The 23,451-nt window shown below is 48.1% G+C and overlaps 2 protein-coding genes across 9 annotated transcripts; both read left to right on the top strand.

Annotated features, from left to right (window-relative positions):
* ITGB1BP2 (integrin subunit beta 1 binding protein 2) lies at window positions 1–8,905 on the top strand. 3 transcript variants are annotated; one of them, XM_052813135.1, is made up of 12 exons: window positions 1–97; window positions 741–2,122; window positions 2,352–2,401; window positions 2,500–2,556; window positions 3,105–3,253; window positions 3,398–3,510; window positions 3,783–3,841; window positions 4,787–4,857; window positions 5,102–5,204; window positions 6,553–6,672; window positions 7,131–7,193; window positions 8,494–8,905. In XM_052813135.1, the coding sequence occupies exons 2-12, from the start codon at window positions 2,059–2,061 to the stop codon at window positions 8,740–8,742; spliced, it is 1,098 nt and encodes a 365-aa protein (XP_052669095.1). In that variant the 5' UTR covers window positions 1–97; window positions 741–2,058; the 3' UTR covers window positions 8,743–8,905. The 3 variants fall into 3 exon arrangements, with proteins under 3 accessions (XP_052669095.1, XP_052669096.1, XP_052669097.1); XM_052813136.1 differs by having other exon boundaries at window positions 11–97; window positions 1,601–2,122; XM_052813137.1 differs by lacking the exon at window positions 1–97 and having other exon boundaries at window positions 348–2,122.
* A 724-nt stretch (window positions 8,906–9,629) lies between these two features.
* Window positions 9,630–23,419, top strand: LOC128153647 (rho-related GTP-binding protein RhoG-like). 6 transcript variants are annotated; one of them, XM_052813139.1, is made up of 5 exons: window positions 9,630–9,733; window positions 12,196–12,235; window positions 13,306–13,361; window positions 16,928–16,998; window positions 18,883–23,419. In XM_052813139.1, exon 5 carries the CDS (start codon window positions 18,904–18,906, stop codon window positions 19,477–19,479), a length of 576 nt encoding a protein of 191 aa, XP_052669099.1. In that variant the 5' UTR covers window positions 9,630–9,733; window positions 12,196–12,235; window positions 13,306–13,361; window positions 16,928–16,998; window positions 18,883–18,903; the 3' UTR covers window positions 19,480–23,419. The 6 variants fall into 6 exon arrangements, with proteins under 6 accessions (XP_052669099.1, XP_052669098.1, XP_052669102.1 ...); XM_052813138.1 differs by lacking the exon at window positions 16,928–16,998; XM_052813142.1 differs by lacking the exons at window positions 13,306–13,361; window positions 16,928–16,998.
* The last annotated feature ends 32 nt before the right edge of the window (window positions 23,420–23,451 follow it).

The following is a 23,451-nucleotide window of genomic DNA, read 5'->3' as shown; positions in this document are numbered from 1 at the left end:
GCTGCACCCCCTCACCTTGTCCTCCCTGGGGAGCCTCCCCTTGGGCCGGGAGCTGTGGACACTCCAATTTGCAGTATGTCACTGTGCTGTGTTCCTGGTAGGTTCTGTCTTTTGAGCCACCTCGTTCCATGCAGACATTTGCAGCAGTGCAGCAGAGGAGTGAGGGCAGAGCAGTGCCGCTGCTCCTCAGGTGCTGAGGGGGCTCTGCTCAACTGCAGTCCCCGCAGCTACCTGCTGGTCCCTCTGCGATGAGCCTCAGTGTGTGGGTCAGCCACAGCATCCTCTTGGTGTTTCCTCCGAGGCGTGCGAGGTAACCTGAGCTCCAGATTCTCACTGGCATGGGGATGGCAACAGCTGCAGCCTTGCTGACAGCTCATGGAAAGGACAAGGAGATCTGAAACACTATAGCTCTGCTCAGACCCCGGGGACCGCAAATTCCCCCATCAGAGGGCTCTGCCTGGCCTCCTGGGTCCCAAGTGATCCCTCCTGCCTGAGCAGAGGCTCTGGATGCCAGCAGTGGTTTTTTACTCACCTTTGGGACTGTTGGGTCATTTATTGTGTCCTGAGGCACTGCAGTCCTTTGAGGGAGGTATTAGCTTGAAGCCACGTGGCTCGTGCTGACGGTTCCCCGGTGCCCTCACATTTCCTTCCTAGCTTTTTGGTTGGATGTGGGTTTATACACGGGCTACCCAGGTATAAGGAGGCCTGATGGTGATGGTGATAAGTGTCCTCCCCTCCAGCAGGGCCATCTTCCTTGCTAACGAGATGACAAAGAAAAGCCTGATGTTGCTGCTGTCCTAGGTGTCTCAAGGTGGGGATGGCAGAACTAAGCTGGAGGTAGAGCAGCAGGGCAGTGTGAAATGAGTCTGGAGTCATCTCCCTGGTGAGCTCCAGAATTTCGGCAAGGGTTCATCCTAACTCTGGACTTTGGAGATCTTCTTGGGGTGTCAGGAGATCCTGTAGGCTGTTGTAGGGGAATTAACCAGGCTAAACAAACATCATGGGACAGGGATGGGGTTATATCAGCCACAGTGGACCCTGTGGGTTACCCTCCAGAGCAGACTCCCTGGGCAGCTGCTGCTTGCAGGATCTGCCCTTTGTGCTGTCTGATAGTGCCAAAGGCTTATGTCGAACCTGGTTCCTGAGCAGAAACGCTCTCCAGGTGCTGTGTGCTCCAGCAGGTCAGGGCAGCACCCAGGAAACAGCTGTCTCTGCAAACAGGAACAACAAGAAGGAAATAATATTTGTTTTAGATGCTTGTAGGAACTAAGTAAAACCTTTGATCTCAGGAGGGTTTCCTGTTTGTAGAGGAAAACCCTTGGGTCCCAGAATGTGAGCAGGGAGACCGAGCAAACCCCTCCTGGGTACAGGTGGCCAACGTAACATTTTGCGTTCTTCTTCTGTGACAACAATGATCTTCCAGGGGACAGATTTCATCCCTGGGTTGCACAAGACCCTGCATCAAAGGATGTCTTGGCCACATGCACTGCTTTGGTCTGCTGGTGCCTCTGTCAGCAGATGGTCGTGCCTTTTGGGGCTGGGGGAGATCAGCACAGGTTTTGCCCTGGGACTCTGGGAAGTCTCTTCCCTTCTTTTTCAGGAAACTTTCAGCTGCTTCTATAAGTGCTAAAGAAGCTGAGAGCAGTTGGTCAAGAGGAGTCGCAGGTTGCCCTGAGCCGAGCATGAGCACCAGGGTGGCAGTGATACCTCCATGCCAGACACGGGTGGGACGGCAGGCGCTGCGAGGTCCTCTGCCCACCCCAGGTGCGGAGCCACCCTGCAGCACCCACTCCTCTGCCGCTTGCAGGGGCAGGACAGAAATGCCTCTCAAGATAACTTGGGCGCTGGGTCCTGTCAGCTGCCAAGCTGCTATGTCCATCTTTAGCCTGTTCTCCAGTTACCAGCCACCTCCTCCTGCTGCCTCCAAAGATAGGCAAAGCCACCTCCCGGCGCCTGGGCTGGAAACTGCGGGGAAGCAGAGGGGGGGATCACAGGCAGGGATGAGATTGATGGGATTTTTGTGGAAGGAGTGAAGGACACCACAAGTACACCTGAGCCATGGCGTTGCTGTGCTACAACAAGGGCTGTGGGCAGAGGTTTGATCCTGAGCACAATGCCAGGGGTAAGTGGGCTCGTCTGCATTGCACTGGGGTAAGTGGGAATGTGTGCTGCTTTCCTGGTCTGCAGCCTCAGCCACCATGCTGTGGCCTGAGCTGCCAAGCAGGGCTGAGCTGAGCCCAGCACAGGCAGCCTGCATGGCAGGAGCTGGCTCAGGAGCTGCTGGGCATCATGGGCGGCTCGTGGGCAGGATTGCTCCTCCTCAAAGGTTCTGCCTGATTTTCCCTTTTCAGATTCCTGCCTGTATCACCCGGGCGTCCCCATCTTCCATGATGCCCTGAAGGTGAGTGGGACAGGAGCCAGGGCTGCAGCTGCAGGGAGGGACCTTGTGCCCGGCGGGATTGCCCACACCTAATCAGTTTGTCATCTCCTGGTGCGTAGGGCTGGTCTTGTTGCAAGAAACGTACAACAGACTTCTCCGAGTTCCTCTCCATAAAGGTGAGCGACCCACCAGCCCAAATGCACCCGCTACTCCTCTGTCCTCTCCTCCTTGCCCCTGCCCTGCCCTGTCCTGTCCTGTCCCATCACCATCCCACATCAAGGCTGCCCCTTTTGCCCTGCCAGCCAGGGATTTCCTATCTTCTCCCAAGGAGCCTGCAAGCAAGGGTGCTGCTCCCAAAGTGCAGGGAAGGTGCTCCCAGAGAAGGGTGCCAGAAGGGGCTGGGATCCCCCACCAGGATCCTGTGGGATGAACACAAATGCCCCAAGTGCCAGCACAGCTGTGAATGTCTGAACAGTCCTGGTGGAGGGGAGGAGGCAGCAGAGGCCCAGGGACATGAGGGAGACTCTTGCTGCCATTCAGCTGCCAGGCTGCCACACTGTCTTGTCCCCGGGAATCCCTGCAGACTCAGTCCCTGCCCTAGTGCAGTGTCAGAGCCCATCCCTGCAGGACTCAGAGCCACCAGAGCACAGAAACTCGCAGGTTTGGGAGCAGCCGCCGGGTTAGGGAGGGCAAAGCAGCCATCAGGCTTGCCTCTGCTGCTCAGGGATGCACAAAGGGGTTTCACAGCAACGAGAAGCCCCCTGAGTCTTTCAGCCAAGAGGAGACCTCAGACAAGCCAAAGGCTAATCCAGTGGAGGAGTTTATCATCCAAGGACCAAAATCAGCTGAGAAGATGCAGCAGGAAAGACCAAGGTGAGAAGGGCTCAGCTAACAGTGTCACCCTGCTGTGCCGCTTCTTCTGCACATGTCTTGCCCTGCTGCTTCCTCAGGAGAGGCAATGACACTTAAATTGCAAAAAAACCCCACTTGGCCTTTGCTGCTGCTGCTCTTTCCCAGCTCCAATGAGCCAAGACAACGGCTGCCAATTAAAGTATCCAGGTCTCTGGAGCAGGCACTGGAGAAACTGAACTTGTCCTCCAAGAACGAGGCACCTGAGGGCAGTTGCACAGGTAGTGACGAGGTGACGTGATGGACAGCAGTGGGGCTGCACATGGCAAGTTCAGCATGGGGTTTTGCATGGCAGGTTCAGCGCAAGATGGTGGGTGCTGCGTGCTCAGCCACCTGCAAACCCACAGAGCTGCGTCTCAGAGGCATATTGCAATGGGCTGTGCTCAGGGGCTGTGCGTGCTAAGCTGGGGAGCTGGCAGTGGGGCTGGAGGGAGGGTTTGGGGGCAGGTGTGGGCAGTACGTGCCCCAGGATGAAGCTGTGTTGCTCTTGCAGGGGAGGCAGCTGCCCAGGTGAGAGCTGGCACCACCTGCAAGAATGCAGCCTGCAAGGCGGTGAGTACCTGGCAGGGTCCCATCTTTGCATGGTCTGTGCTGCATGGCTGGGAGCATCGCAGGTCCAGTGTGGGGGCTTGTCTCCCAGCTGCCACCAGCTGTGGGGCAGGGTGCCGGGGGAGGGGGGAGGTGGCAGTGCCCATCAGCTCTGTATGCTCCTGCTCATCCTGTCCCTGGAGTGGCTGCCTCTGTCACCTCCCAGCAAGAGGATTCCATATTCCTGGATTGGTGGTACATTTGCGTTCCACTGCTGTAATTGCTTGCAATGAATTATAGCACATATTCAGGATAATTGCATATAGGTAAAATGCATGTGGAGTAATTCCCACCTGCATTTAATTAATGCAGCACAGCACACTTTCTATCTTGCCCCAAAGCCGTCATGTGTAGGACTGTCTGCCTGCCTTGAGGCATGTGCTGGAGGGACCAAGCTGTGGGAAGGCTGGCATGCTTGGAAAGCAGCAGAGAGGGGAGCAAGCACAGAGCAAAAGGCGGGAGATGGATAAGGACATAAGACTGACATGCTCTGGGAAGGAGGGGAAAGGACAGAATGAATGAACGGCCCCCTTGCACCTCGGAGCGAGTTTCTGTGGTGTCCAAACTTGCCCACTGTCCTGGTGTTGCCCAGCCTCTGGCTGGGACCAGGCTGTGTTTGGGAGAGGGCATATGGAAGGGCTGCTGCCAGGGTCATGGGAATGACACTGGGGTCCTGGTGAGGCCAGGTTGGCTGCCCTGCCAGCAGGGAGCAGGGACCAGTGCCGGGCCACGGGCTGGGCAGAGTCCCAGAGTAAGTCCTCACAGATGCTGGACCTGGTGAAAGGGTGATGTTGGGCATCATGCTGTGCCCTGTGCAAGGATGGGCACTGATGGGTGGACACCTGGCTGCGCCATGCCGTGCTGTGCCAGAGGTACAGCCAAAATTTTCCTCTGCTTCTCACTCCACAGATATACCAGGGTCCGGAGAGCAACACAGAGGTTTGTACTTTCCATCCTGGTGTTCCTGTCTTCCATGAGGGGTAAGAAACAACCCTTTACTGGGGAGCAAACTGACCCTGCTGAGGGCTGAAAGTGCCACATCGCAAGGCTGTGTGGCCTCAGCAGCATGGCTGGTGCAGTCATGGGTGACACCCCCCTGGGTGACAGGTGCATGGGGGAGCTGCTGGTTCCGACGCCCTCTCCCCCACCACCCTGAAGCCCGCTGTGGTCCCCCTTTCCTGCTCCCATGGGCGCTCCCCGCTCAGGTCACCCCGCTCTCCCCAGGATGAAGTACTGGAGCTGCTGTGGAGTCAAAACAACAGATTTCAGTGCCTTCCTGGAGCAGCTGGGCTGCAGCAGCGGGCAGCACTGCTGGATGGGGAAAGGGGTAAGGGGGCTCTTGGCAGGGGTGACTCATGTGAGCAAAGTGCCATTACTGGCACCTGAGGAGTGCTCCTTCCCTTGCTCTGCATTCACATGGGTTTCTGCATTTAATTATCTTAATTTTCATAATTGCCAACAGATGACCATGCAGGGTTTGAATGCCTAATCTTCACCCATCTGCTGTTTAAAATGCTGCTCCTGCATTCACAAAAAGTGTCAGCTCTTACACCCAATGGGCAGATGTGCAATAGGAAGCTGAATGAGGCAGGAGCTGGCCCCGGGCATGGTATAGCCAGCACTGTAGGCTGCTGCACAGGGACAGCCAGCTGAGCACGGGAAAAGCCCTGCAAAAAAAAAACCCAAACGTTTTGACAGATGACTGAATTTGGTTTTAATGAAGCTTTCCCTCTGCAACTGCTTCCCAGGAGGGACCTCATCCACATAGCAACATGATGGTGTGGCAGGGTAATGCGGAGAAGATCCCAATTCCCAATATTGTGTGTGTGTGTGTGTGTAAGTTTCCCCAGGAAAGCTCTTGACTGGAAACAGGCTTGAGCAGGGAAAGTTGCACCAAAGCGGCCCAGGATATCCCTGAAAGTGCGTCATGTTCCTCTGAGTCAGCAGTGCTCAGAGCAACCCCCTCTGAGCTCAGTCTGTTCTTTGTCCTGGAGCAGAAAACATCTAGTGGATGTAAAGGAGGCTGCAGTGAATGGACTGTGATGTTGTGATGCAGATGCTTTGTGTTAATTGTCACCTGAGTTTGGGACTGGGATTCCTGCTGGGGCATTTCTTTGGCTGGCAATGCTGAGGGCTGCAGGAAGTCTGTCTCCTGGTGATGCTCAGAAATGCCTGCTGGGGCCAAAGCTGCCTGGGGCATGGACGAGGTGGGGGTCCTGTGGGAGAAGGGTGAAACGTGGCCAGTTGGGGCTCATCTGTCTCCCAAATTTAGCATGGTGGCATGATCCATGTCTAGCAACAGCCCCTGCACTGTCCTCCAGACTAAGTTTCCTGACTGTGCACAGCACCTATGAGCTTGGGCACAGCAGAGTGACTCTGGAACAAGAAGGGGATGTATCTGGTCTTAACGCATCCTTCTGGAGCAACCCCAAGCACAGCACAGGTGCTTCATGTTGCATGGGACAGCCTGGCAGGGGCTGCCCACCTTCGCATGAACAACCTCCCCTCAAAAACCTGCATGAAGGCAAGGTTTGATCTTGCTTAGCTGATGCCGACCTCAGCTGGCGCTCTGTGAAGGAGATGTGCAAAGGAACATCCTCCAGCACAGACATCCCCTCTGTTTGGGGTGTGCTTGGGCTAGATGCTGTGCCGTGATGGGTTCCTCTCCCTGGCAGGACAAGAAGGCGGTGTCATGCCGGCAGGACTGGCACCAAACCAGCAGCCAGGTGGTGGTGACGGTCTATGCCAAGAACCCCCTGCCTGCCCTTAGCAGTGTGAAAGCCAACCGCACTGTGGTAAGTAGGGCCGGCAAAGCTGGGCTGTGGATGCGTGCTTTCATGGCACCTGATTTTGATGAGCCAACAGCCAGGAGCTGGTCGGGTGCCTGGCACTCTTTGATGGCCTGCTTGGTCTGTTGCTGCAGCTGGTGTTGGCAGTGCCGACCTGCCGTTCCCGAGCTGAGAGCCCGGTGGCTTCACTGCTGCAGCAGCATCTGCCCAGCCACTCTGGCTCAGTGGCTTTCAGCCTTAGCAGTAGCTTTGCTGGCCATTAATTCTTTGACTGGTGGCAGAGGTGAACCCGGCATGCTCTGAAGGGGGTGAAATGCTCCCAGGTGCCAAGGGGATCACCAGACCGTTACACTGGAGCCAGGACGTGGGATACATTGCAGTGCTGGAAGGCAGCTGCACTGTCCGGGGAAGAGCTCTGGCAGTGCTGTGCTACCCACTCAGATAATTTTCTGTTGATCTTTCAGCTTGAAGTTCATATCATCTTTGAAGGGAATAAGATTTTCCAGGCAGAACTGGATCTCTGGGGGGTAAGATCCTGTTTACTTTGATTTCCCTGTTCCAGTAGTCTGGGCTGGGCTGGGCTGCAATGCTGCGAGGCAGCCTGTGCTCTGGGAGAAGCGTTTGCAGCCCCAAACACAGGCTCCCAGTAAGGAAAATTACCCTCTGCGTAGTCAGGATTCTCAGACTTTGGAAAAGGCAGCAAAATGGTTGTTGCTGCAATTTCTGCACAGTCCTTCCTGTGCATGGAGCAGGAGGCAGACTTCGACTGGATTATTGCATAGAAATGCTGTGGCACCTGGGACGTTGTCTCATCCCCGGCAGGCACATCTGTGGAACAGTCATTTCATAGTCCCTCCCTTGGTGTGATTCATTGCCAGCTCTTCAAGCATTGCAGAGAACACAGGTCCACCATGGCTGTCGCAGCAGAGAGGACCCGTTTATCTCCAGAGCTCCAGTTTTCTATAGCAGCAAAGGCTGATGGGGAAATCAGGTTTTTCTCTATTGATCCCATAGTGGTAGCACCCCATGGGAGCCATGCCAGGACGGTGCCTGGGCTCGGTGCCCATCTGACTGCCCTGCACTACCTGAGGCACCCTGGCTGCTCTCTTTTAAATGCTGCCACAGTGCTGCCTTGTTCTTGTTGGGGGAGCCAGGTCGGCCAGGTACCAGCATTTACAGTCATCTCTGCTAGGAAATGCCTTAGGGGTTGTGAGGAGGGCTGTTTTGGAGGCTTCTGGTGGCTACAAAAGCCGATCCTGGACTAAAAGCAGAGCTGGACGTCACTGCCAGCTCTGTAGGTGTTCTGGGTTTGGTCCCAGACTGCCCCAAAGGGTCTTTGGTCCAGCAGGTTCCTGTCTCCCCCTCCAATCCTGCTGTGCCTGTGGGCAGGCAGCAGTGTGAGGGGAGAGACTCACTCTGATTTCTCAGCTGCTTGCTGGCTGGGGAGGAGCAGTGAGACTCAGGAATTTGCACATGCATTTCTCGCCTTTATTTCTGGCATGTGCTGTCTGCACTGGTGGGCAGCAGAGCATGGGCTGTGGGTACGCCTGTGTCTCAGCGCAGCTCGCTGCCGTGGGGAGAGGGCTGTACTGCAGCCATGCACGTGGCTGCGGCTAGCTGAGCTCTGTACCTGCACTGCAATGCTGCTTAGATGTAACACTGTGAAGCTCAGCTGGAGCCCAGGTTTCATCCTGTTCTGTCTCCTGGCTCATGAGGAGAGGAGATTTCTCCTCTCTTCTCTGGCAGGGCTCTGCCAGTAAGGGGAAGGATGAGTGTGTGCTGCCCACCCTCCCCTGCCCAGCTCACTGCACCTTTCCCTCTCTCTAGGTCATTGAAATAGAGAAGAGCTTTGTGAGCATGGTCCCTACCAAGGTGGAGATCATGCTTTGCAAAGCCAGCCCTGGCTCCTGGGCCAGGCTGGAGCTTCCCCAAAGCAGGTCACACTCCTATGGCGAGCAGAAGGAGGCTGCCAATGCAGAGGAGCCCAGGGCAGTGCAGGGGGAGGACTCGGATGACAGCTTGAGCTGGTCGGAGGAGGAAGACGAGGAGCTGGAGACGGGAACACCAAGCAACTGACAGTCAAGTGCTTCAGCAGCTGAGCAGTGCTGGCTCCTGAGCTGCCAGGGACCTTGGCACCAGCTCTAGAGGAGCAGGCCCAGCCCAGAGCTGTGTGCAGACTGCAGCATGCCCTCTCCCCTGGTCAGAAGGGGCAAGTAATAAAAACCCAGAGCAAAGGTTATACTCTGCAATTCCTGACAGGCGCTTAAGAAACGTCAGCGGGCTGGACCCTGCTATCTGTCTTTCCCTCTCCTGTGCCCAGCCAGGGCAGGACAATGGGAGGATGCCCCTTGTCTGCACCTCAGGCGGCCGGTGCCTGTGCCAGCTCTCCTTGGGGCTGGAGCGTTCATAGCCTGGTGTTCTGCCTGACCCTGGCATTTCTGGGGGGTGCAGAGCCCCGGGGCTGCAGGGTGAGCTGAGCTTACCCCCCCCCCCCGCCCCCTCCCTCCCTCCCTCCGTGCCGGGGAAGGGGAGCCGGGCCCCGGAGGTGTTAGGAAGGCAATGGCGACTGCGGGCACGAAGGAAATGTCATCACTGCCTGCGGCGCCAGCAGGGACCTGACGTCCTCCTCTGCGAAGACCTTTACAGGCGTGAGACTGCCCGGGTGCGAGAGGTCGATACCGGGGGACAGGGAAGCCACGCAGGCAGGGGATTCCCGAGAGGGTTTCGCTGTGTAACACCTCCCAGCGCTGGGAAGGGGGGCGGAGGGCGACGCGCACCGCTTGCCGATTGCGCTAAAATATTCAGGTATTAAAACCCGACAGCAGGAGCGGGCAGGGCCTGCAGGCCGCCCCCCGCCGGGGCCGGGGCCCGGCCCCGCCCCGCCCAGGGCAGCCGCAGCCCCGCGGCTGCGCCCCCTGGCGGGCCCTCCGCGGGCGGCGGCGGGGCAGAGGGCGCCTGCGCGTGGCGGGCGCGCAGCGCGTGCGCGCGGCAGGGGCGGGCGCCGGGGTGCGGCCGGGTCGAGGGTCTGCCGCCGCCCCGGGAGCAGCGGCCGGAGGCGGTGCGGGAGGTGAGCGCGGGGCTGGCGGGGCGGGCGGCGGCGCGGGCGCGGTGCCGGTGCGCGGGGGCGGGCGGCGCCCCGGGCTCCCCGCGTGCGGCTGCGCGGCCCGCGGCGGGCCCTGAGGGGCCGTGAGGTGAACTGAGGTGGGGTGGCCGTGGGCCCGGTGGCGGGGGAGCGGCCTCCGCGGGCCCCGGGCAGCCCGCGCATCTACGGGTCTTTCTCCTCAGCGTCGCCGCCGGGCGGAGGCCGGGGCAGGCGGCGCGGTGGGAATGAAGATCTTCTGCGTCCGGCCGCCGCCACCCTTGCTGTCAGCGGGGCGGCGGCCTGGGGCCGGCGCCAGCCTCTCCCGGCCTGGGAGCTGCGGCGGTCGTGGGTCCTTTCTCGGGGGAGGCTGTTGGCGCGCTGACCGCGCCTTCTCGGCACCTGCCCCGCGGGGGAAGCAGCCGGCTCCGGAGGAGGAGGGAAGGGCGAGCCTGGGAGTAGAGAGGGTAATCAAGCCCCCAGTCGCGGGGCCTGTAGTTTTCTTAGTTTCCAGAGGTTGCGGGAGATGGGATGCAGGTCCCGGCGTCTGCGCTCGGTGGTGTTTGTGGAATGTGCTCATCGGGGCCCGGAGATGCTGGAGCAGTAGGGGAAGGGGGATGTTTTGGAACGAGCTTTTCTCTGGTCGCATTTCTCGCTCAGGGGTGTGCGGGAAGAGGGAATGGCCGCGTGGGCAGGTCCTGCTCTTCCCTCTTCCGCAGTGTCCGAAGGTTGGGCTGGGCTGTTCTAAAGTCAGGCTGATGCTAATCCACCTTAGGAGTACCGTGACAAATTTAAGGCGACCTCTGCCCCCAGCGGATATAATAAAAGGTTAGCATATGATGAGTTAGCCTTTTCTAAAGGTCTCTTGTTTCAGTGCTGAGAGTGGATTTTCCTTTACAGGGATATGTAAGAGTAGTCATATTTGATCTGCTTTCTAAAAACTGCCAAATTGTTGTCTCAGGAAGAGTAGAGCAAGGTAGTGGAGCAAGGTAGTGACGCAAGGTAGTGACCTAAAATATTCTGAGGGGTTTCGGGAGTCACAGGTATTGTCTAATTTAGCAGCCTCTACAGAGCTGTCTTTCATAAGCTTAATGATTCTCTTCTTGAGTCCTATAAACTTTCAGGATTTGTAACACCCTGTACTGAGGAACTCCTAGCTTAACCTTGCACCCTGAGAAGTAATCTTACCTTTTATTTGTTCTGAACGTTGCTATTTCTGATTGAATTTGATGTCCCTTTGTTCTTTTTCTTTTTTTTTTTTTTGAAAGACCTTGTGAATAGTCGGTATCTGTTTACTTTTTATAAATGCTTGTGATTCCCATCATATTTACTCTGGGTTATAAAATAGCTTTAAATGCAACATGTCCTGCGCTGGCGTGTGGCGCTCCTTTTGCCAGCATCATTAGCTGTGTGCTCTTTGTCCCAAGCTTATTTTTTGATTTTAAAAAGCTTACATTCTCTTCTGTGTCAAATGTAAAATACGTAGCACGAAGGCTCTGTTTGGCCAATTTGCCAGTGTTCAGCCGCACGCAAGTTTTTCTGTAGGGAACTTAAGTTTAGGAGACATATTTGGCATTTTAGCTTACTATTTCCATGAAAAAAGATGCTTATAAATGTTTTTCTTAGAAGGAACTTTACAGAGATCTTGGAAAAACAATGAAATATGTGGTTTGTAATTAGTAGGAGTAAACTGAATATGCAGTTTGATTTGCTTACATGATGAGGCTGTGATTCTTTTGGAGTCCAAAGGGTTTTCACACAACTTGGTATTGTGTAAAGATACATACCTTTAAAAGGAGGTGTTTTTTTTTTTTTTTTTTACTTTACTTTCCTATGCCAGTATGTGTAAATCTGATAGACTGCTGAGAGACTCTTTGCCACTGGTAACTTCTGCTCACTTTTTAGAACTGCGATACTCAGTGCAAATGAGACTGGCAAATACTGCAATGTTGTAGTGCACAAGCCATGATACAGTACGCACTGAGTGCACGCTTTAACTCATGTTTTAATCGTATCAAAATTATTTAAAGACACTTTTGAAAACTCTTACTGATAGACCAAGTGCATTTTTTGTGTTGGTTTTTTTTTTTTTTTTTTTTTTTTACCCCCCAGTGAAATTTGGGGGTGGAGGAGGAGTAATCAAAGAGAATGAAAAGTGTGTGTGGGCTTTTTTCTCAAGGAAAAAGCTTAGATTTTCCCAGTATACATATTACCCTTCAAATACAACAGTGGCTTTGTTACAACTTTTCTTAAAAATAAAGAGCATTTAGAGTGCCAATGAATGCCAGGTGACAAAAGATGATAGGAAGATAGACTAACAGGTTTTTTTTTTTTCCACCTCAAATAGGAATCAGGGATGCTTTAACTGGATTTATCATTCATCCTGCAATGTGTTTAATGTGCTTCTTCACAGAACCTCATGTCTGAAGTACTGCCTTTTTTTCTTTTAGCCAACAGTAATGAATAAGGCCTTGCCAGAATCTATAAAAGGTAGGAAGGATGATGTTATTCACTTCTTATGAACTGACTGTGATACCCAGCACCTCTGCAAGTTGCTTTATCACCCAGGAGGTGTGTAGTGGATCTGGGCACAGAACCCTGCAGTCCTGGCTCCTAGTCTCACACCTTTACTGTGCTCACCCTTGAAGCGTGTCAATGTTGCTTGTTTTCAAGTAAATTGTGAAAGGTACCTGTCTTGATGAATCTGTGCTTCTGCATGTGGTTGCAGGAGGAAAATCAAGTTTAATACTCTGCAGCTTTTGATTATGGCAGGTTACATGTCACATTCATATACTGGGGATTCAGATATCTACTGAAGTCCTAGTTTTTAGTTCCTGTATGACTGCAGCTGCACCTTGGTCTAGTGTTATTTCACAGCTGTGCAGCTGTTTCACAAGCTTGTTTCTAATGCCCTTATGAGATATTTATTATCCAATAAACATAATCCTGGATTCATGGAATTTAATGTCATTGGTATTTGGTCACTAATATTGTTGCTCTCCTATAAAATTTGGAGTATGCGTGCCTGTAGTAAGAGTGTTGATGCACTGAGGTTTGTGTGGTTGAGGTGCCCAAATACCTCATGCAGACCACTTCATTTTCACTGTGGGTCCCTAAGAAATACTGCTTACATGGTAAAGCTTTTGTGTGTTTTGTCCCTGCAAAAAAAAATTAACCTTTAAATCAATAAACCAATTTCAGCCTAATTTGACAGGAGTAGAGGTTTTAAAAACATTATATGAAAGGTTTTGGGTGGCTTCTTTTATTTCTTTGAAACAACTTTTTGTGCCTTTCTAGCATTCACACTGAGGGAACAGGAACAACCAGTGAGAATTGCACTCTTGTTAGGCATCAGTAATATGTGCACGGGAGCTGAACCTCCAGGCAGAGCTCTGCAGAAAGCGAGCTTCCTCGATTCTGCTGTTCACGTGGAACTCTGGGTGGTGGACTGCATGGTTCCTGCTGTGCTGCTGAAATCTTGCTTGGCTTGCTGATTCCCCCATCCTCCCCCTGCCCTGCTGCCACTCAGGCTATTGCCATGTGTTTTGTTTCTCTTGCAGGTAAATGGCAGGACAGAAAGCAGTGTGAAAACTTTGAACGGCACTGAGAAGTCCAAGTAGGTCATTCATTGCTGAAGGATATTAGGGATGAGGTCTCCTATTTAACTTTTTTACTCTTTCTTGGCATGCATTCGGAAAGTCTGGCACTTGTCCATTCATTTGGCGCTTGCCTAAACCAATGACAAGTAAGCTGAGCTGTTGTGGAATAGTAACACAGTCTTGATTAAATTGCTGAGAGCCCCTTTCTTTTCCCTGTCAGGTCTGGTGGCTAAGCTGTATGCGTGAAAAATCTTTTAACTCCTTTGCATGGTGAGGATAGTAGGGTATACTTAGAACTGCCTTATCCACCCAATTAATTGTTGAAAGTTTCTGCATGACTTCACGTATCAGGCAGAGTGAATAATCTCTGATCTAGTTTTTGTTACTGAAAGATGAGCAATTAAGTCATTAAGAAATCTAAACTTCTGCTTGCTCCTGATAAAGCAGTATCAGACTTCTGGGCCTGCAAAAAAGGTGGTGGCTGAACAGAACTACACAGCTCAGTATAGGTGATTTTGGCTGAACCCCTAGTGTGTTTTCTGCTCATTTTTGGCCAAAATGGGGCCCTATCCAAACTGGAAAGAGAGATACAGAAGAGCTGACAAACTCTGCGAAAATGACGTTATCGAAGAGCAATATCAAAGCTAAAATACTCTTAACAAAGAGGCATCTGGTGTTAACGTAGCAAGGGCAGAGACATATCCTGCTAAGAAGTTCCTCTGCCAAGAATTTTTCGACATGCGGGAAGTATAAAAAGCATAAATCTGGAAAGCCCCAGAAGAATTCAGGTTCATGTTTCCTCTCTGTTTTCTGTCACTGTTTTCTCCCTTCTCTCAGCCAACAGGGAACTTTCCTTCAGAAGTATTAAAGGGAAGATCTAGAAGTTTTTTCTCTTCCACAAAAAAATTTTGATGCGACATGAAGTTATTCTATGACTTCGCTTATGATAGGTTTGTGGGGAGGGGGAGTGGAATCCAAGTAGTGAATTTTCCCAGCAAATATCCAGTTGGGTTACAGGAGAGCAAGCTGTCCATGATAATGATACTAGAAAATATGTAATTAGGTCAGAACAGGAGCAGCTCTCCAGATGATGTCTCAACAAGTTGATTGAAATCTTGCACATTCCAAAGGAAGTGCCAGGTGTGCAGGTAATGAAGGCAGACTTTGCAGCATCTTCTGAGCAGGAAACTTAACCCAAACAGGAATGCCAGTATTCTAATTCAAAGGCACTGATGGACAAGACAGAAATAACACTCATCTATGTATTTTTGCACAGCACTTTGTGAGGTGGTTGGGTTTGTTTTTTTAATTCTTTGAAAACTATTCCCATTCTGCTGTAACTGCTACAGATCTTCATGTTCTGATGATCTTCCACCTTAGCTGTAACAAAAGTCCTTTCTCTGGCAGGACTAAGCAACCTGTGTTACCTCTCACTAATTTGGACTTTCTGTTCACTCCTTTCTCTTGCTGAGTAACCTTTAAACTTGGCTTTGAAGTTGTGCCCGCCTTTCTGTTTCTACATTCTAAGTCTTGTTTTTGATATATTGATGTGTTAATCTGTATTTTTCTGTTTTTCAGTTCTTGTTACCTGTTGTATGTGGAATTTTTCTCTCTAAAGTTTTTCCCCCAAAATTCTTTTGAAGCTCACCAAAAAACCCCCCAAACAAACCCTAAACCAATTTTCCTGCTCTTGGTAATGTTTGCTGGTAATTTTGGTTTTGGAGTATGTTTTTTTTTTTCCCAGCATATATTTATATTCAAATAGCATGCAGTACCAAGTTCAAGCATGCTTGAGAAATAAACAGTTTTCATGCAAATTTGAACCCCAGCTTCTTGCTATCTTATGAGAGTTTTATTGCTAGGCAAATTGTTTACAAGAAAAAATAAGTAGAGACTTTATACATTTTGAACAAAGCAATATGTGGATTTAATAGAAAAGGCCTGATGGAGATAATATTGTTTGCTTGGTTGTGGCTTAAATTAAAAAAAACCCTTTCTCTTCCATATGTAAATTTTTATCCAAACTACACCTGCTCGCAACATACAGGTTTCTTGAGTGTAGGAGCTTCTTTCAACTCTTTGTTTTGATTAATTTCTCTAACTTTTGTGTTTCAGTACTAAATTGTGTATCCTGGTGTGTGTTTTTCTGTATTGCATATGCCACATATGATTCCCTTCAGCTAAGACAACCTACTTTGAAGGAGCCCTGCAGAGAAGCATACTTAAAAGCCTGCAAGCTCTTGAATTGTATTTGTGTAGTTCATGCTTAGCCTGATGCTTTGGCATGTTTGCATGGAATTACTTCCTGTTCCAAATGTTGCTCTTCTAAAATCCAAGCCTTAGTAAAGTAATTCAAGACCTTAATGCTGTGAAAGCATTCATGTTCCAGGCTTTTTTGTTACCTTACTACTGTTCTCCGAATTGAAAGCTCTAATGACCTCTTAAATAAAGCCCCAACAAAATAATCTTTGGGTAACACACTTTCATTAGAAATTTTAAATCAGGTTGAATCAAGCTATTTTAGCTGCTGATGGTATGGGATACACGTGGCTTTTTAGGTTGCCAATATATGAAAGTGCCTGTGTTGTCTTACAATATTGGTGCAATGACCCTCCAGCTATCAGTGCCTGATGTGTGCAGGTAGCAGTGCAATTCTGGGATACCCTGTCTTTCTGTGAAAAGCTCTGGACAGAAATGCATAGAGGTGTAAGTCCTTGGGGGAGCTCGTGGTTTGTGTTTTAAAGAGATCTGTTTACAAGTCTTTGCAATTTGTTTATTTTAGAAACTATGAACTGGGCATATAAAAGGCTTTGTGTAGCTCGTTCTCCATGAGACTTTTGTTGCTACAGTTGAGTTTTTATTGCACGTATCCAGCTGACTTAGTTCTGCCATGTCTGTGATGTCACTTGTTGACTGATCAAAATAGTGGTCTGTTGCATAGGTAGTTCATTTGGAAAACAACTTTTGCTCTGGAATTGTTGGTCACCGCTAGGGTTTCTGGCACAGCATCTTCTAGTACTTCAGTGGTTTGAAGTAAACACAGGAATAAGCTTTAAAACCTGCTCTCTGTGCTGCAGTCCAGTGATACTTTGGCAGCAATAGCAGCATCTGATGTTCCTCCCCCCGTGATTCATTCCCACCATATGCTACCACTGGCTTGGTTGTACCAACACAGTTGATTGTGGTACTGCTCAGTAAACTGGATGAAACAACTCCTAACCCTTTTTCAGCATGTGGTCACATGGTGTGCTACCTGGGTGGGAAGGGAAACAGGGTTTGGAAACTTCTGAAGGCAGCCTTGCTGCTGGAGAGAGTGTGGCAGTGTCTGAAAGCAGGTAGTGGTCTGCCCTACTGGGAGAGCAGCAGTAGAGACTAGGATGGTGAGTTATGGTTGCATCTTCAGGTAGAACAGTGTTATGGTATTAAAATACATCCTCTCTTCTGTCACTGTTTGCTTGTAGCACTTAGACCCTTTGTGTTCAGGAATATTATGTTGAAAAGAAGAAATCTTTCTAAGCCTGTAATTTGACAGAACTTACTGATTTTTTTTGTTTGTTTGTTTTTTTTGTTGTTGTTTCCCTAGCCCTGTTAAATGAAAATCTTGGTACAACTGTTCTGGAATAATACATGCAGTACTTCTGTCAGCTTTTGCTGGTCAGTGCTGTTCTTCATTTTACTGATTACCTTTACAATATGCAGTTGCACATACATCTCTCTTTACACTTGACTGGAGCCTTGAAAAAGGATGACTGTTGTTTTTGATGTATGATGAAACTCACATGTATGCTTCCCTGCCAAACCTCAGAAGTGCTTGCCAGATTTCATTTCAGGTGATTCATGTTGTTTTAGAAATGTAATTCCTGCCATTTTCAAAAAGGATAAACTGCTTCTGGATCTTCCTCCTGTTTGTTTTCCTCCAAATTCTTCCCCTTCAATGTCCTGCTGGGTCTTCGTGGAGCAAGGTTTCTGCACTGCTTCCCACCACTGACTGGTTTTCAGTAGTGCGTGTGTACATACATTGACACTTCCTTAAGCACTGAATATTGTAGTGACCACAGTCGATATCACTCGAGTTGTCTGTTGCAGCTTTGTGCCAAAGTTTAAGGTAGTATGTTTTCACTTAGTACAGAAGAATCATGTGTGCTCCTAGTGGGAAGACAGCAGTACTGGATACAATAAAGACTGTCAAAAAGGACAAAGCTGAGACTTAAATGGTAATGAGGTGTTGATTTGTTTGGATGGTCTTGAAGAGGAAGGTGGAGGGAGGGGTTTTCATGACTTTTGTAAGTGAAGTACTTCACTATTGCTCATTTTCATATGGTCTCTTTGCTATTTTGATGGCGTTGGAGCTATGATCTTTCTGGAATATGCAATATAGTTCCTCCCACTGTTTGTTTCTTCAGTTTGAAGCAGTGTATTTGCTGGTTGCAAGTTGAGGATTACTGCTAGTACCTCAAAGGCATTTGGGTGAGAAGGCAGATGCAAGTTTCTTCTTGTTCAGGCTAGCAGTGGAAGCTCCAGCATGCTACAAATGTACAACAAATGACTGCTTGTAGTTGTTCCATGCTATATTCAAAGTTCCTGTTGTTCATGTGAGGAAAGTTTAGAATTAATTGAGTTTTAGGCTATATCCGTTTGACTATTAAACCTACTCCTCACATATTAGGAAGGGGATAGGGAAGCCTTTGTAACAATTCCCCAGTCTGCCTAGGAAGGCTGTTTGATTGCTGATGTTTTACAGCATGTATTTTTCTAATGCTCAGTATAAGCTTTCTTTATTGTAGCTCAAGCCTATTAAGTTTTGCTTGTTCTGTTGCTGATTAGTGAGAATAATCTGTTCTTGGCTTCTTTAGAAAAATTCTTTATGTATTCTAATCTGGGTATTATGGCTAGTTATATTTCAAAGAACAGCTTTTCTTGTATGTGCTACTTTCTAAATCTTTTATCTGGTGTCCTCTAACTAATGCAGTGTCTGGAGGTCTGATTGATCTTGAGTTGAGTGATTTATTACAGTAAACAGTAGCAGTGGAGCCCAGCAATGGGTATCTTGGTTTATTACCTAATTTTTGGACCTTTCTTTGTGGTAAACTGTTTAGGCAGTATACTATGTAGACAAGAAGTGTGAATCTTGGAGGGGGAGTGTGTGTATACACAGGTGTGTGTGTGAACCTAACAAATGACAGAGTACCTTGTTACTAGGTCTGAGTTTGTGATCCCTTTCCACTTGTAGGTATCTCTAAGGACTTGTCCCTTTGCCTGTGGGAAACTGTCTGGTAGTAAGGCAAGACTGTGGGAATTTGGCTAATTTTGTATTTACATGGTTGGAATGCAGCCAGTTGTCACTGAGCTCTCAACTCATTGCATCTCCATTTCACTATTGTCTTTCTAGCCTGTAAGCTCTTCATAATGGCTCTGACTGAGTGTGTCTAGCTGTGATAAGAAATTGTTAGCAATATTAAAAACACTGGCTAAAGCTTATCTTTAAAATGACTATAATTGAGTGTGCTTTTCCTAATTTTTTTTTCTTGCTTTGTGCAGGACTTTGTTTCTGGGTAAAGAATGCAGACTATAAAGTGTGTAGTTGTTGGAGATGGTGCTGTGGGAAAAACGTGTCTTCTCATCAGCTATACCACCAATGCCTTCCCAGAAGAGTACATCCCTACTGTGTTTGACAACTACAGCGCCCAGATGACCGTTGATGGCCGGACAGTTAGCCTGAATCTCTGGGACACTGCAGGCCAGGAGGAATATGACCGCCTGCGCACGCTCTCGTATCCTCAAACCAATGTATTTGTCATCTGTTTCTCCATTGGTAGCCCCTCTTCCTATGCAAATGTGAGGCACAAATGGCATCCTGAAGTTTCTCACCACTGTCCAAATGTTCCCATTCTTTTAGTGGGCACGAAGAGAGACTTGAGAAATGACCTGGAAACAGTTAAAAAGCTGAAAGAGCAAAGTTTGGCTCCCACTACCCCGCAGCAGGGGACTTCGCTGGCTAAACAAATTGGAGCAGTCAAATATTTGGAGTGCTCAGCGTTGAATCAGGAGGGTGTTCGGGAGGTGTTTGCTGAAGCTGTGCGTGCGGTTCTGTATCCTGTGACAAAGAAGAACACAAGAAAATGTGTCTTATTGTAGTTACCTTGGGTGATGGATGTTTGAAGTTGAATATTGACTAGAATCTTGGAGGGCTCTTTAATGAATTAAATTGAAGATTTGCATCTTGCACTAACAGCTCTAAGCAGAAACGGTTTATGCAACGAAAATTCTTGCAGTCTTATTGCTTCAGGGAAACTGAAACAGAACAGTGGGTTTTTTTTTTGTTTTTTTTTTTTTTACACAACTGAGAGGTCAAATACCTACTTTATTTCTAAAGTTCCAGTCTTCAGCTTCTCCACGGATCACTTGGCTTCTGTCCTTATTTAGTGGAGGAAAATAAAAGACAGGAGTTCTTTGAAGCTAGACTTCTTTACTAGATAGCTATCAGTTACTAGACTCGCTGAAAAGCACAAATTCTGATAACTTTGCTTTAAGCATAGCTGCTGCTTTTTCCATCCCTTCTTTACTGATGGAATTTGTTTTACGAACAGAATTCTGACTGTCCAGTTGTTTTGATTTGTCAATTTAAAGCTTGAAAACAATTTGTTTACATGCAAAAATGCCTGAAATATTACTGAGATTCACCTTATAGTGAACTGTGATCATTTTATATGAAGAGTTAGCATAAGGCATGTTTAATGCAATGAGCAAGACCCAGGGAACACCTGCAATGATTTTATTAATAGAAGCAGGAGCTGATTTCTCCTAATGTAAGGAACTTAGAATAATGATGAATCACTCAAATGGGTGATTTTCATACTTTTGAATTGGAGAGGTGGAAGAGTAGTTTAGATGCAAGTCTTCCATAATCTTCTAAACTGAGTTTTTATTTCACTCTCCAACGAGACTTTGCACCTTGAGAATAAAGTCAACAGTTATCTTCTTGGACCGACAGAGGTAGTTAGGATGACACTTCTCAAAATGAGATTTTCAGTGTGATCCCTTTGAATCCCAGAGACTTGACAGCTGCCCGTTTGTTCTTGAGGAATTCATTGCTTCACTTCTTAATGTTCTTGGGGCCATCACCTGAGATTTTTACATCAAATTCCTTTGTTGTTTTTCTAGAACACTGACAAAATTTGGAGGTTCTATTTAGAGGAACCAGGAACCCTTGCTTCTTCCTGGCAACTCACTGATGGTTTCAGTTAAATTTGTAATGGTTAGCCAGTCACTGGATAGGTTTACTTGGGCAGTTTTCTCCTCTCTACTAGGTGATCAGTTTTTATAAACTCTTAACTGAAGTCCTATTTATGTCCTTTTTAACTTTCTTTAGCAGCTCTAGTGAGTGGCAGCTGGCTTTTATTTTCAGGATGTGCACTGTTCTTTATGTGTGATTCTGGGACCAGCTGAGGAGTGAGCGCATGAAACCTTCCTTAGACTTAACCTTACAGCTTGGTCGTATGAAAGCAGCATGCTTCAAAGATACTTTGTGTGAAACTGGTGGTGCTGGACTGGGCTTTGTTGTCTGAAGTTGACAGTGCTGTCTTTGTCCGGATGCAGCCTCAATTGGTAATTCAGAACTTGCTTTCTTGTGATTCCCACACATGCAAAACTGCACTGGTGTATGCCCTGGGCAGAAAAAAGTCTCATTTTAGCAAGATAACAGAAAATACATAAACAAGGTTATTAGGGATCTTGTGTTAATTTGACCTTGCTTTATCTGATATGGGCAAAAATACCAGGTGGATAGAAAGATTTGTATTTGTGCCCTAATTTCCCTCTTTAAAGAGGGTGTGCCTTGCTTCAGCTGGTATAACTGATGCTGACACTAACTGCAATTTTTGTATATCTGAGGTATGCTTGTACTGGTACTGCTTTAGCAAACTGCAACCCATAGATTACAAACTGCAGTTAATCCAAATACTGGTGTATGTGGCTAGTGAACCAATACAGAGTTCCAAATGTTGCCTGATCACAGGCAACACCAAAACACCCATTATGCATGATGTTTGCAGAAGCCTAGAGACTCTGCATATTTTTCTTCACCAAGTGCCATTGCCCAGAGTGTCTTTGTGTCTTTTGCACTCGTAGAAGAAGTGCTGTTCCAGATGTGGCTCCTACGGCAGTGCCCTGCAGGCTATGAGGGTGTAGGAGTATTTCATTGAGGTAACCTCTACTCACCACGTTCTGCCTTTAGTAGTAGGCCTTTAGTGTGGGCTTCACTTGCAGACAGCAATTAACTCTGTGCCTTGTAATTCAAGATTATTTTCTTTAGGTAAATTTCAGTAACTAAGTAAATAGAGTTTGTCATGTTTAAAATGTATTTATTTAAGCCAGTACATGTGGGGTTTTTTAATGCTGGTCAGGCCGAAATCAACCGCCTGGTTACCCTGGTGCAAGCCCATAACCTTTGCTTCATTCAGAGATGTACTTTTTAAAGTTTGTGATATGTTTGAACTGCTCTTAAATAGACTTTTAATTTCAACAACAGGCACCTCTTTTTTTTTTTTCTACATATAGTTGCAATTTTGTACTGAAGCTACTACTGTTTTAAAAATCTTTTACTTTTTTACATACTGAAATCTTTTAGTTCTGCATCTTTTGTGGTTATTCTTAACTGGATTACAATAATTTGGTAGAGAAGAAATCCTGTGAGCAAGTATTATTGCACACCCCCCTGCTGTTTCTGCAGGCGCACAGAGCAGCCATCCTGGTGTTAACTGGAAGAGAGTATGGTGAGATAAAAGTCAAGTACTTATCAATTTATTTGAATTGATTACATTATTGATTACATTATGCTAGAACACTTTATCCCCATCTAGATTACTTAATAAATGGATTGCACAACAGTACTGAGGCGAGTAACATGATAGTGATGAAAATGAGTAGAAAGTGAACTTTGAACACCGTCAAAAACTTTTTACTGACTTTGGAGTACCTCATTAATAGTCATTAGATGCCTTGTATTTCTGTTGCTTTCTGCCAGGAGCAAAAGTCCTGCTGGCTGACAGCTGGTTTCCTCCAGCCTCTGCTTTTCATGAGAATGAGCTTCAGGAGCGCACAGATCCAATGAGCTTTTCCATTCAGTGGGCATTCTTAGTTTGTGATTTTCCTTCCCTTTTTTTACCCCCTACAATTCTTGGTGCATTTGATTGTAATTAGTCCAGTGCTTCAGTCTACAATCGTTCTGTTCCTCCCACATGTTTTGTGGTGGTTTTTTTGGTTGGTTTTTTTTTTTTTTTTCCTCCTGTGGGCAGGTAACAAATACAGACTTCACACAATCCCATGGCTGGATTTTGTCTGTTTTCAGGAGATCAGAAAACCTGGGTTAAGCTGTGCAGGTTTCCCAAACTGTTCAAGATTCCTCAGTTTGTTACTGAATAGAAATGCAGTGTGTATGTCTTATTTCACAGAAGAGACTCTTTATGAAGAGACCAATTTTAATCTTTCAGTTTGTGAATGATTTCTGAAATAGTTCAGTGTGTTTTTAAATAATAGCTGAAGCAACCCCCAGGGAGCTGAGCAGTTTAGGAATTCTGTGTCCAAAGGATGTTATGAGGCGTGCTTAGATGTGTAAGTGCTTTCTCCGGTTTACAGCTGTAGCTATTTCTATGAAATTTAAACTAGAAGAGCCTCACCGTGCTTTGTCTCTGAGTGCTAAACCTTGCTCTGTAGAAACCTCGGTGCTGCTTGGGCTGACCCTGAGAAGTGGATGGATCTCACAGGAGTCCTGACCACCCGGGTGGGCTGCGAGAAGCACCCGTCAGCAGTGGGAGCCCAAGACTCTTAAGTGTGGTACTGATACATACACTGGCAACTTGATTTTATACTATAAAAGAATTTGTATTACAGCTAACAGTTTTAAAGGATTTTTTTTTTTTAAATTATGTGGAATTAAGTTGTAATAAAACTTTCCTCCTCTCTCTGGCTCTTGTATTAACTCACCCTGCTGTTTGTAACGCACCTGTTCTAAACGTAGTTCTTTCCTGTGGAAAGCCAGACCCCGTTTCTTAAATGCAATAAACGATTTTTCGGTGCACGCCGGAGCCTCTGCGCTTCCTTGCGACGTTG

This window comes from Harpia harpyja, chromosome 18 (assembly GCF_026419915.1).
Source record: "Harpia harpyja isolate bHarHar1 chromosome 18, bHarHar1 primary haplotype, whole genome shotgun sequence".
Taxonomy (NCBI): Eukaryota; Metazoa; Chordata; class Aves; order Accipitriformes; family Accipitridae; genus Harpia; species Harpia harpyja.
The sequence above is the reverse complement of the archived record's forward strand: the minus strand, read 5'-3'. Positions and strand labels throughout refer to the sequence as shown.

Coding starts and splice junctions, on each gene's coding strand:
- ITGB1BP2 (XM_052813135.1), top strand. CDS start 2,059: ATGGCGTTGCTGTGCTACAACAAGGGCTGTGGGCAGAGGTTTGATCCT. Junction 2,557..3,104: donor CCGAGTTCCTCTCCATAAAG/GTGAGCGACCCA, acceptor TCTGCTGCTCAG/GGATGCACAAAGGGGTTTCA. Junction 3,254..3,397: donor ATGCAGCAGGAAAGACCAAG/GTGAGAAGGGCT, acceptor GCTCTTTCCCAG/CTCCAATGAGCCAAGACAAC.
- LOC128153647 (XM_052813140.1), top strand. CDS start 18,904: ATGCAGACTATAAAGTGTGTAGTTGTTGGAGATGGTGCTGTGGGAAAA.